The sequence below is a fragment of the Mustela erminea genome, chromosome 17 (genome assembly GCF_009829155.1).
Source record: "Mustela erminea isolate mMusErm1 chromosome 17, mMusErm1.Pri, whole genome shotgun sequence".
Taxonomy (NCBI): Eukaryota; Metazoa; Chordata; class Mammalia; order Carnivora; family Mustelidae; genus Mustela; species Mustela erminea.
Genome location: NC_045630.1, coordinates 11493807 through 11506714, shown reverse-complemented (window position 1 = coordinate 11506714; position 12908 = coordinate 11493807). Strand labels below are relative to the sequence as shown.

Here is a 12908-nt window from a genome sequence, read left to right as displayed (position 1 = left end):
CATTTTGTTACCTATTTAAGTAAATAAGTACATAAACATGTATAGGCTTTGTTTATTGGTTAATTTTTTTACAATTATAGTCACTGCTGATACAGTTTGGAGCTTGGTTTTTTGTTTTTTCAAGAGTGTGTTACAAGAAACACTGTTTGATGTCTCACTGCCCACAGAAGACAGTGTCTCATGCTCCCACATGGTGTCTGAAACTCCCTAATTTAACCCGTGTTTTCCAGTCAGCTCTTGCTTATAGATCAGTCAGAATATTCTTTGACTGAGATAAGCCCGTCAGCATCCCTTAAACACAATGGTGCCCGGGTAGGTCTTTGCTCCCTTCCCCTTCCACTGCTCTCCTGCCTGGCGTGCATCCGTAAGGCCCGGCTTTCTCTGCCGCACCACAGTGGTGCTCTTCTCACTCCCTTGTATGCTCTGTGCTTTCCTGTCCTGTACTCCAGTAACGACCCAGAACAGCCTCACACGAAGTCTGCTCGTGAGATCAGCAGACGTCTTGATGCCGTGACGTGTGTTTAAGAAAAGCTCAGAGTTCTCCAGCGTTACAAACCCAGAGTGTCACTGAAATTCTGTAGGTGGGTCGCTCGTTTGGAAAGCTTCCAACGGCTTTCCTAACACTAGGTCTCGCGGAACGCTGTTTCAGGTACATGGTGGAGGCCTGGACGTTCCTGCGGCAGCACTCCACCAGTCTGAACATCGAGCATCTCCTGACGCACACGTACAGAGTCTGCCAGGAGACAGGCCTCATGGAGGACTTGCTGAAGCTGCCTTTCACAGACCTCGAGCAGGTAACAATGCCCCAGCACGCGCTTGTCGGAAATGCAGGAGAAGGGAGTAGCTAACAAGTGTTTTGGTTCTTCCTAGGACTGCTTGGTGAGATTCTTGCAGTCCAGCACCAATGTTCGGAATCACGAATTCCTTCTAGTTCACTATCTGCAGCGTGCCAATTACGTCTCTGCCCTGAGGCTGAATCAAACTCTGAAGACCAATTTTTCGGTATATAGTGAAATGTGTTCCATTATGGGGGCCAAGAGAGTAAGGAGAAGTGGTAACTGTTGTGTGAGAGTTTCTAGCTCGGTAACCACCGAGGCTCTTCATATCCCCTTGACCTTGGAGATGCCTCGTCTGACCTTCCCTAGCACGTTGGGAACAGGACATTATTACTTACCTGGGTCCATTTACATAGGCCATTTCTATTTAGATAACTGCCCACAGTCCTGCCAGCCTAACCACTTCACTTAGGGGGAGCTAGAGGAGGAGGTAGAGGAGCAGTGGGAGTTACGTGGTTCGAGGAACGTGGACTTCAGGGCTCAGACAGATGCTCTTTTGTGCCGTGCTTGGAACACATTCTTGGAGCCTTGGTTCTTCCATCAGTAAAATGACAGTGTCTGTTTGTGGGGATGCGCACGATGTGTCAGAGGTGACCTGTCGCCTAACCCACGTAGATACTTGGTACGTGATGACCATTGTTAGTCGTGGAGAAAACTCAAGCCTGGACGGGGGAGGGGTGGAACCCAGGACAGATGGGGACTGATAATGCAGTCAGGTGTGTGTCGGAGGTCCTTGGTTTGGAAGAATGGATATGGGAGAAGGAAGATATTGTTAGGTATTCAGAATTATGTTTTAAATGGTAAATACATAAACATAGCACTTTTGAAGAATAAATGTTTACAGTTTATGGCATGTTTAATAGAATGACCGTGATCCTCGTTTGCGGGAGAGATCAGAGGTTCGAAATGCTATAGTAGAGCAGTATGGGAAAGTCCTTCCTAAAATCCAGCGAAGATTAGCTGTTGAGCAAGCTAAGCCTTACCACCTGTCCACATCACCAGTTCTTCGAGAAGGTAAGATTTGATTGAATACTATCATAAAAACATATCTTTGGTGAGAAAGGACATCAAGCAATTTATCTCGTGAAACTGTTGTTCTCACATTCAGCTCATTTTTGCTTTCATTACGGTGGCGTGCTTTTTTTTTTTTTTTTTTTTTTTTTGGTGGGCCGCTCTGCTCTCCCCAAATGTAAAGTTTTCTTAGAGGTTTTTATAACTGATTTATTAGGGCAGAACAGAATAAAGGATCTCGTTTTATTTCGTTTGGACACTCCCGTCCACCTTTTAGAGAACACGTACAGTAAATTACCTCCACCTCTCAAAAGTCCCAAGTTCTATTTCTGCATAGATGTTGCTGAACTAAGTATAACCTGTAGCTGCTTATCTTGTGAGCCCTATGTCCTAGTCACTCATATTCATCTTCTGGTAAAATACTGGTTTAGAAAGGAAAGTAAACCCTGAACTTGCATTCTTTGTTTTACAGTTTCTAGACCCCAACCATTATCCACTGTTACAAAGCAAGCTGCAGCAGGGGCTGTGTTAACAAGATCTGCTTTCATCAGTAATGTGTTGTCTAAAATCGGAGAGATTTGGGCATGCACTGAACCTAAAGGTGGCACCTCAGCCTCCAAGAGGTACGCTTCCCTTAACACCTTATGGTCTTACCACTCTTTTTTCTTTCCCTGGTATCCGAAGCAATCATGAGCCATCCAGTCTTAGAGTTTATTAGTCTGTGCAAAAAGGAAAAACTCTATGTTGACTATTTTGATTGTAGGAAAATTGTTTTGTCTTTAAAAGCAGTTATGTTTATTGTTATTTGTAAATAAGCAGAAAGGTACAAAGTAAAAAGTGAAAGCCCTCCTCTCCTACCTGATAATGCCTTTTTTAAAAAGCATAGTTTAATACTCTCTGTAATACGTACTGAGAAGTTACATTTTTATTTTCTTTGTAGTCCTAAAAGAGAACCCTCTCCTCTGCCACATCCGCAAGTGCCTGAGGCATTTGTTGGAACACCAATTTTAAAAGCATCACAAAAAGCTTCTAGGTAAGACTTAGTTAAATCATTTTAAAGTCACAGTATTAGATGATAATTACACTGTCATTTTCAATTACCTTTAAAATGTTGCAGTATTTTAAATTCTTGAATGAGTTTTAATACTTTTTTAAGGCTTTTAATTTTTTATTTTTTATTTATTTATTTATTTTTAAATAATTTGGGAAGTAGCACAGTAATTTTAGCACCAGCTGCTAGCCTGCTTAGAATTTTGGCTTAATGGTTTCAGATGCTTAGAGAAAAGAAGTGAACTTTGTTTTATTAAAAATCATGAGCAAAATAAACTGGTAACTTCTTTTAATACAATTTCCTTGTTGATTGATCCTGAGCAAAGGTTATTTTTGGAAATCGTTAACTAATTTTGGCTTATTGAAACTTCTATACGACAGAGCCCACTAAAATGCCTTCCGTGGCTTCAGATCAGTAATACTTGTACAACTTAAACTGTAATATTAGAAAAGTAAATAAATAGTAAGTCAAACTTCTGTATCCAAGATGAAATGGTAATTGTATTTCATCTCAGAATATTGGGTAGTTGAAAAAGATATTCATATTCTCAATAGCAGAGAACAAGTGTCTCAAAACATGCTTATATGATCGTTATAAATTTGATTGTTTACATTTTATCAACAACAAAATTATGTTATTTTTTGAAAATAAAATGATCTGAATTTACAATAGAATAAGGTACTCAGAATAAGTTAATAATTTACAAACAGTTGGAGTCAAAAGCTGTTTAGAGTGGGCATATTTTCAAAGCATGAGAGGGTTTTCTGTTTGGGGGGTTTGGATTTAATTAGATTGATGTTGTTTTCCTTTAATTACCAGGAAGATTATTTCAAATAAAAGTCATTATTATTATCATTCTGTTTTCCTAGCAGTAGTTCCAGTTTTTTCCCCACAAGTCACTTTTTCTCAGTCCCTTTGTACTTTAATAGATCTGGGGTTCAAGAAGGGAGCAATTAATAAAAGTTTTCAGACTCATGACTAATGGCCTAAGGACCTAAAGAAAAAGAAGTATTATGAGAATCCTTCAAAGCTATGATTAACTCAGATGGAAGAAAGTCAATTGAGGTGTGAATATTTATTTTTATAGAAATCATTCTGTTCCCTAATACTGTGTTTCAAACTGGTTTGTGTTAGTGGGTAGTGAGTAAACTCAATGGCTTGTGACTGGCCCATCTTTCGGTGGAGTAGCCGAGGTCGTATCCCTCGGTACTGCATACAGTAAGGCTAGTGCTGTGCTGTGCAGTGTGTGTTGTGTGTGTGTTTGATATGAAATGCATTACTAATGTGTACCATGCCCAAAGATTTGTGGAAATCTTAAGATACGATGAAGTATTTAACATTTTTAAAGAGGATATAATAAAAACAAAATATCATAATCAAAAAATATTTTCTTGATAATTGTTTTAGTATAATTTAGATACATTGTCTTATAAGAATTTTGCTTTTACTCAGTAGGTACCTTTGTTGGACAGGCCCTGCTTTTGAGAAGGAGTCCTTGATAATGATTAAAGATCTTGAGCAGGAATACTAGCACAGTGCAAGACAACTAACAAAATTCCAATTTGGGATAGTTCAGTATAAAAGTGAGCAAATGGTTTACAAATAACAGACTTTGAATACAAGTGAAGTAGAGAAGGAAAAGAAGAATTAGACAATAGAGAAACAAATGTTAGTGGCCTGATGGGATATTCTTGGTTTGGTGGAAATCTCTCAAAGCTGTGCTTAGTACAGAATAAGAAGCAGTAGGATTAAGGAAATGCTTCCAGTAATATTTCCCACCAGGCACCAGGCTGGGTCTTCAGGCACCCATCTGGGCTCTGTGTTCATCTACTATCCCAACTGTGAAGATCTCATTTGAAGGTAGAGGATGGGACGACAAGGCACAGCCATGTGGTGTTTTTATTCCCAGGCACGGGGACATGCTGGACCTTTCTGGTCATTCTCAGCCGAACCAGAGTCATTTTAGGGAAGTAAAAATACATTGTTTGTATTGCTAGGAAATTGTCCGTAAAATAGACTATTCATTAGGAAATTGCCTATGCAAATGGCCCATTAAAAATTGTAACCTGAAAATTTCACTTTAAATTCTTTATCTGTAAGTTTTTAAACTGTTGGGACTATGCATATTTAATACAAGTTACTGATGAGGTTAGTTTTATCATTTGCATGAACTGCATCAGGACTTTATAGAAAACCAGCAGATTCTGGAGATACCATTTTGTCATTGAACACTTTAATTTGAAAAAATTAACTTTTTGTGTGTGTTGGTGCTCAGTCTTTTATTGCAATAAAAACCATAAAGGTAAAGCAAGCCAGTATTCATTATGTATATCACATGTAGATAAAATGAGTTTTAATGTGTTCATAAAAATATATTTATTTTATAGTAATTATTGGTAAAAGGGCGGGGGACTAGAGCTTTCTTTTTTATCGTTATCCAGAATTCCTAATTCTTGGTTTTACTACTGAATTAATTTTCTGACTTTTTTTAAGTATGATATTAATATCCTCACTGAACTTACAATTTCATGTGGTTACCCTATTTTAACAGTGAATATGGAGTCTAATGGTATACTAAATTTTTTGTGTTTTCACCATAACTTGATAAGTTAGTCACCTGCATCTTTTTGTGTACATGTGTGCGTGCTGTGCTTACAGGCCACTGGATCTGGTCGTCCATCCTGTGCGCCAGCCTTGTCAGCGTTTGGGGTTTATTCAGCAAACCCCCAAAAGATCTCCTGTATACCTAGCATCCAGTTCATTGTTGAAAGGATCACATCACAGTCCCTCTAGGACTGTAGAACTACATGTGCTTGAAACTCCTTTTGTGGTGAAGGTGAGTATTATATACCTCGTGTTCATAGTAAAGCTAGGAAGTTCTCACTTGTCACACAGCAGGGAGAAATAAGCCATCTCTGATATCTCTGGATAACTGACAGCTTTAAGCCTTTGTGGGGTGGGGGGGAGCACCTTTTTTTTTAATCTTCTTAAATAAGACTTTACAAGACTTGACCTGTGCTTCCCTGATGTTATACTCAAGGTTAACAGTTACAAATACATTGTTGTTCGGAGAGTAATCCAAGTCTCTGGTTATTACAAGTTGAAAGCTTAATTTAAAACCTCTGAAAAAAGTTTTCACATTCCTGGGTTTGCCCCCGCCCCATGCCATTTCTGCTGCCATTTTGCTGTTACTTCTTCCTTCTGTCAGAAGCTTTTAGTTCTCTGGTTTCTTTTTAATTTACATTCTCTCACTCCTTTGATGAAACTGCGCTCTGTTACTCCTTCTTACTAGCAGTAAATCTGTCTTAATTTCTTTTCCTCCACCATCTCTGATAAATAATTAGTTGGGAAACCACGAAACTAGACTTGTGGTGGCAGGGCGCAGGCACCTTTTCCCATCCCGTTGTCAGAATGGTTTCATAGCAGTTGTGTGCACTGGCTACTTGTCCAGTGTTGTGGATTGAGTCTTGGAGGTGCCCTACCTTCATTTCTTCCATTGTTTCTGGATATTCAGCATAGAAAGTGAAGCTAGGGGCTTCTTGCTTTTTCTTTCCTCCTTCTTCTTCTTCTTCTTTTTTTTTTTTTTAATTTATAAGAGAGAGAACAAGCAGGGGAGGAGTGGGAGAGGGAGAGGGAGAAGAAGCAGGCTCACCTCTGAGGGAGCTGACACGAGACTCAGTCTCAGGACTCTGGGATCATGACCTGGGCAGAAGGCAGACATTTAACCAACTGAGCCACTGAGGCATCCCAGATTCTTACTTTCTGAGGTGAATAAAAGATAGTTCAACAAATGTCAGTCCTAAAATAGTTACTGAAAGAAGTGGAAGAGAAGGTTGGTGAGTGCCTGATATTTACTCTCCAGGGCTGTGATTCCAGTTTTCATCCATTAAAAATAAATCACATTTTGTATTCTCTAAATCAAGGAATAATTTTGTGTCTGCTACCCAAAGTAGTCTTGAAAAAGGATCAGTATAACCTAACAGATACAATGGAATTTGGTGATCTAATGGGGTACAACCATCTGCGTTGCTAGTCCTTCAGAGGAGAAGTGAAGGGAAGGGATTATTGCAGCTAAATAGCTTCTGTGCTAATTATTGTTATTCTGGTAAGTCAGGATTCTCATAAGTCATCCATCAGTTACTGGTGGACTTATGTGATGAAATTGTATTTCTTATAAAACATTCTTAAAGTCAGGCTTATCATTTTGTATTAATTTGCTGTAATTAAGCTTGGGGTTTTTTATACACATACTGTCCTTTCTCTTCACCTAACTAAAGTTTTGTAGGGACCCATTAAATAATTGATCTCTGCACCTTTATTAACGTATAAAACTGGGAATAACCAAGACCTTAAGAGTGATTGTGGGTGTAGTTTTGTGTTTTGTAGCCTTAGGTATAGAAATCTCTTGGGTAGAATTTTGTATTTTCTTTCCAGCAATCTATAATAAAACCTTTTACTGATGTGTTTATTAGAGTTGAGTATATAGACACCATTGTGACTCAGTTGGCCTTCTCTGTCCTTAATGTAAGTGGCTTTTACAAATACTAATGGTGGAATTCTATTCGTTTGTTGCAGAGAGCGAAAACTTTGGCCATGTCAGTTACTTCTTCTGGATTTGCCGAGTTCACTCCTCAGTCCATCTTAAGGTCTGGACTTCGAACACCACCTTTACCCTCTCCCTCTCTGTCACCTGGAAGATCCATTACCCCTCCTTCACGACTTAAGGAAACTAGAATTTCATTTATGGAAGAAAGCGTGGCCACAAAACGGACTCCTGGAGTAAGTTTGACAATGTTTGGAACAAATTAAGACTATATTAGTATTTACAAGTAAAAAAGATAAATCGATTTGCAGGGGGTGGGGAGAGAAAGAGCATGAGCCAGAGGAGGGGCAGAGGGAGAGGTGGACTCCCCACTGAGCAGGGAGCCTGACTCGGGGCTCTGTCCCAGGACCCCGAGATTATGACCTGACCGAGACAGATGCTTAACTGACTGAGCCACCCTGGTGCCCCAGATAAATCAATATGCCTATAGATATTTAAATACAATCTCATAGATAGGCATGAAATCAGAAAACACTGATTCAGAAAAAATCTGGCAGTGACTAGCCAAGCCAGACCCATCATTTACAACTGAAGTTTTAAAATAGGGCCCAGAAGACCAAGTAAATTGCCTATAATCAAATGGCTAATTGGTGGCAGAAGTGGGACTATAGTCAAGATCTCCTAATTGCTTTTTTTTTTTTTTAAAGATTTTATTTATTTGACAGATGGAGATCACAAGTAGGCAGAGAGAGAGGAAGGAAAACAGGCTCCCTGCTAAGCAGAAAGCCCAGTGTGGAGCTTCAATCCCAGGACCCTGGGATCGTGACCTGAGCAGCTTTAACCCACTGAGCCACCCAGGCACCCCTCTTTTCTTTTTTTTTTTTTTTTAAGATTTTATTTTTTATTTGACAGGTAGAGAGCACAAGTAGGCAGAGCAGCAGGCAGAGGAAAAGGGAGAAGTAGGCTCTCCATTGAGCAGGGAGCCCAATGCAGTGCTCAAACCCAGGACCCTGGGATCATGACCTGAGCCAAAGACATATGCTTAACCAACTGAACCACCCAGGCGCCCCAAGACCTCCTCATTTCTTAGTCTATGTGTTTTGTTTTGTTTTGTTTTTACCTTATATTGTGTTGCCTGTCTTATTACTATGTTCCTAATTGGGTGTCTCTTGAGACGGTATGTAGTCAGAGTTCCATTGTGGGTTAATAGGAAACCATTTAGTGGTAGTGGGTTGTCTTGCCTATTTTGTGTTTGAGTCTTTGAGAAATACCGTTTTATTCCCAATCAGGGAAACATTAACAACCATTAACTTTCATGTATCTGGAGAGAATGGATTTATAATAAGTGAGTTTTGACTGAGAAGAGAATCTAGAGAAATACCAAACATGAAAAGGTTGTAAGTAATCAGTTACTATTGATTGGAGATGGAGAGCTTAGACTCGACTGATTTCTCCTAGTAAATTATTTTTTTCGAAACCTTTTACTTGACAGGGTACAGATGACAGTAGGACGAAACTGTCTGTTACTACACCTCTCCATAAATGTGGAGGTCCAGCAAAAAGCGAATGGCTAAAGAACAAAGCCAAGACAACAGCCTTTTCCCTGAGTAGTCCTGAAAAGGACCATCAGGAAGTAGAATTAAGGTCCCAGGACACCCCTTCCCAGAGTTTGGAGAAACTGGATATGAGCCGAGAGAGTAGCGGAGCCTCCACCAGGTCAGACCAGACGACCTTGGAGTATCAGGATGCACCTTCCCCGGGAGACTTGGAAGACAGTTTCGTGGCCCTGAGGCCAAGGCGCTCTTCCACAGAACTCATTATCAACTTAACTGAAGCGACTGAGAAGGACAGTGATAAAGATGTGCTTGAATCCGAAACGAGTCCTCCAGACCTGGAGAAAGAAACGGGTAAGAACTCCTTTCTAGATACTTAAAAAATGTGTAGTAGAAGTCTTCCCACCGTGCACAAAGCTTTAGGATTAAATAATTACACAATCCCAGTGTACTATATTCTAGACGCAATGCATACATCTGCCTTAAGGCCCTCTCTTACAGCTCTAAGAAGTAATAATACTGACTCTACAGTCTAGGTTGTTGTTATAGTTTCTGACTTGTCCAGCAACCTCAACTTTCTGGAAGGCTGCTCAGAAACCAGGTCCATCATTCTCTTCATCATCCCTAATTCCAGAATAATCACTAGACAATCAAACCAGATACCCAGAGGCCCATGAATTTAGAGTCTTTATGTTTACTTCTATATCAAAAAGATTTTGAGCTCCTAATGTCTGTGGAGAACCGGCGAGCCCCCCAGCGAGTGTGCTCCGTGTTGGGGAGCCTGCCGCTGACTGCAAGTAATTTAGAGCCTAGGGGACTAGCTATATAAACAAACGAGCACTTACAGTGTAGCTGGAAAAACACTCCGGTAGGAGGCAAGGAAGGGGCCAGGGAGGCATCAGAGAGCGGGGAGAGACTTGGCCTAGAATCAGATCAGAAAATTCAGTCCGTTTTTTGTTTCGTAGCCCTGCACAGGTTTAATAAGCATATTTAAGGGTAACTCCTAACTTAGAATCTGCAAAACTAAATCACTTCAATAAGTATCTTTATCATACTGGTTTCTTTAGGCCTGTGATGTCTCTATGTAATAAACACAATCGTTATTGCTCTAAGAGCCTAGGACTCATGAACAGCCTCTGTCTACAAGTGTACATCAGTCCAGATGTGCTCTAAAACAGTTGAATGATAAAACAGAGGAGAATGTTCATGACCGTATCTTCATTGATGATTCCTAAAAAGAGGAGGCAATCTCAAATAGAAACTTTTTATTGTTTTCATGGGGGGTTATATAGCACAAACTATAGGATAAAATAGGCTAGAATTGCATCTCAGCTACTTAGTAGGCCTAGGATAGTGTATCTGTGTGCTTCTGTGTCCTCATCTGTAAAATGAGGATAATAGTCCTCCCCACTTTGGTTGTCGAGGACTGAGTCGACCTATGTATAGCATCATACATTGGGCCCCGACTGAGAGAAGTGGTAGGGTACGAGGGGCTCCCAGACTGGGCTCAGACTATTAGAAGGACCTGTTGCCATTCTGAGGCCAACAGAGTAAACCTAAAAGTACGAAAAAGCAGATCCAGCAGCTCGTTACAAGTAATCATCCAGGGAAGATCCTGAGTACTCCATAACATTTGGCAGAAGTGGTTGTAACTGTTGCTCATGCATGATTTGTAGGCACTGTCGCCGATCTGGAGACGAAGGACCTCTTGATTGAAGAGGAGGTACTCGCAAACCTCTGTCCCTTGCACCCCATTCCAGGAGGTGAAACTTCCCGCTGCGCTCCGCCAGCCCACGACGGGTAAGCTAGTAGGGAAGGCTTCACGTGTGCACAGAGTGTGACGAAGTGGTGAGCCGGTAGCTTCGTATTCCACGCGTAGAGGAGCTTTTATTATATTTAGTTTTATTTTATTTTAGTGGGCATTCCTATTTTGGTAGTGGTTTCTGTTACGAAGGACCTTCATTTGTATGAGCATGTGTTACAGAGTAGTTGCTGTGAAGTTTTAGATTGATGCTAGACATTTCTGGAACATACAGTCGTGGTGAAGTAAGGCAGATCTCCTATATTCTTTGGGGATCGTGTTTCTGATGAAGCCGTGCATTCCTCTGGCCCCTCCTGGGTTCAGTGGTTTCGGGTAGATGAGGTGGGTCTCCTGCAACACCAAGGTGGAATGCGGGGGCCGTGGCTTGGAGGCAGTTTTGTTCCCTGCCATTTGGTGAATACAAGATTCCAGCAAAGGTTTTCATTTGCAATGACTGCTTGAACTGTTATGCTCCTGGTTGGTTTTATTCAGTGTCTGTACATTCAGGCACTGTACTGGACCATATGAGGTCTGCCAGCCTGAGGCCAGGTCCCAAACGGTTTATAATCTGCAGCAAGGTCATAGATCTTAGATCAAGATCATAGGGCAGCTTGTGTTAGACTATAAACCACTACATCATTCCTTTCCTGAAAGTCAGCTGAGCTCATCAGTGAGGTGACTGACGGCCCCTCTGGCAAAACCCCCTCCTCCCGTTGCAAGGCTGGATGCCTTGTGCCTTGGCACTGGGGGCAGTGCTGTTGGAGAGGATTCAGAAAAGTTGCAGCTTTGATTATTATGAAGTCCTAAGGGTGATTTACTGAGGTTAATCCATATATAACACGGTCCTTTAAGATACCCTAAGTGGTTCAATGCTTTGTAAGTCCTGAGGGGGTTCACACCCACCCACAGAAATCACTGTTGTAATAGTCATGTCTCACACACTGACCTCCATCATGTGCTTCCCTTCTGAGAAGACAAATCCTGATTAGCTGGTTGGAATCTTCGCCAGGCCTCCAGAGAAAAAGTGGGAGGAAACAATATTATAAAAGCATTATGTAGATTGATGATTTAATTCTAATGTTTCTTGAATTTTAATGAAAATACTTTTGGCAATGGGTTTGACAGAGAATTGCAACAAATTGCGAAGCAGAGAGTAATCACCTGACAACAAACGTTGTGGTTACTGGTAATCTAGGTAAATAGTCACCATCGTGACAAGCCTAGGTCCTTTTAAAATGTAAATGTATTAGTTGTTGCTTCTTGGTTATCCTAACATCATGAAACAGATATAAGTCTTAAAAATACATCTGTAAGGGCATCTGCCTTCAGCTCAGGTCATGATCTCAAGGTCCTGGGATTGAGCCCCTCATCAAGCTCCCTGCTCAGTGGAGAGTCTACTTCTTCCTCTTCTTTCCCTCTCCCTGCACATCTATACATTGGGTATATATTCCAAATGTATGTTTTTTTCTTGATTTTACTTTATAATTTTATTTGTCCCATTTTTAAAAAACGAGCATGCTTTTATTAGGTTTTGGGAAATGGTCTGTTCAGAATAGGAGGGGATTACTGTGCCCATATTTCCAGAACTTATTTACACGAAGTGGCTTAATGCAGGTCCCACTGGTCTCCTACTGTGAGTCTTCTTTCATACTCTTTCCAGATAATACTAAAATATTGAACCTCATTTTACTGAGTATATAGGAAATACTCCATAATATCTGAAGACTTAAGAATGTGCCCACAGAAAATTAAAAACTGGCATAAGTGTAATCTATATTGACCAGCATTTTAAAACAATTTTATTTGTAGTTTAAGGCCATGCATATTAGAAAGTGGGAATACCAAATACAGTTTTATTCACTTACAAATGTTATAGTGTTACTCAAAATGAACTTGGGTGGTATTAAGTTCTCCAGACCTTGATTTTTTATTACCAAAAATGACAGGTAGCAGAGAGAGTGGGGTTAGAGCAGGGAAGAGCAGGTGGATCTTCTCAAATACTAACGCATGTGTTTCTGTTTTTAAAGGAAAATCCTTACCCTGAAATCCCAGGTACCAGTTTTAGACGAAGGACTAGTATCCATTGAGACCTGCACCTCTACAGTTAGAGCAG

The 12908-nt window shown here is 40.5% G+C and overlaps 1 protein-coding gene across 8 annotated transcripts in view; it reads left to right on the top strand.

The window, feature by feature from the left end:
• AHCTF1 (AT-hook containing transcription factor 1) overlaps positions 1-12908 on the top strand; it is an 84628-nt gene that overhangs the window by 57964 nt on the left and 13756 nt on the right. For all 8 annotated transcript variants that reach the window (XM_032319362.1, XM_032319361.1, XM_032319360.1 and 5 more), the window contains 10 exons: positions 650-794; positions 871-1002; positions 1700-1850; positions 2320-2470; positions 2788-2880; positions 5557-5734; positions 7474-7677; positions 8934-9348; positions 10671-10794; positions 12823-12908. In XM_032319362.1, coding sequence (XP_032175253.1) covers positions 650-794; positions 871-1002; positions 1700-1850; positions 2320-2470; positions 2788-2880; positions 5557-5734; positions 7474-7677; positions 8934-9348; positions 10671-10794; positions 12823-12908 — 1679 coding nt within the window. The remainder of the gene's footprint in view (positions 1-649; positions 795-870; positions 1003-1699; positions 1851-2319; positions 2471-2787; positions 2881-5556; positions 5735-7473; positions 7678-8933; positions 9349-10670; positions 10795-12822) is intronic.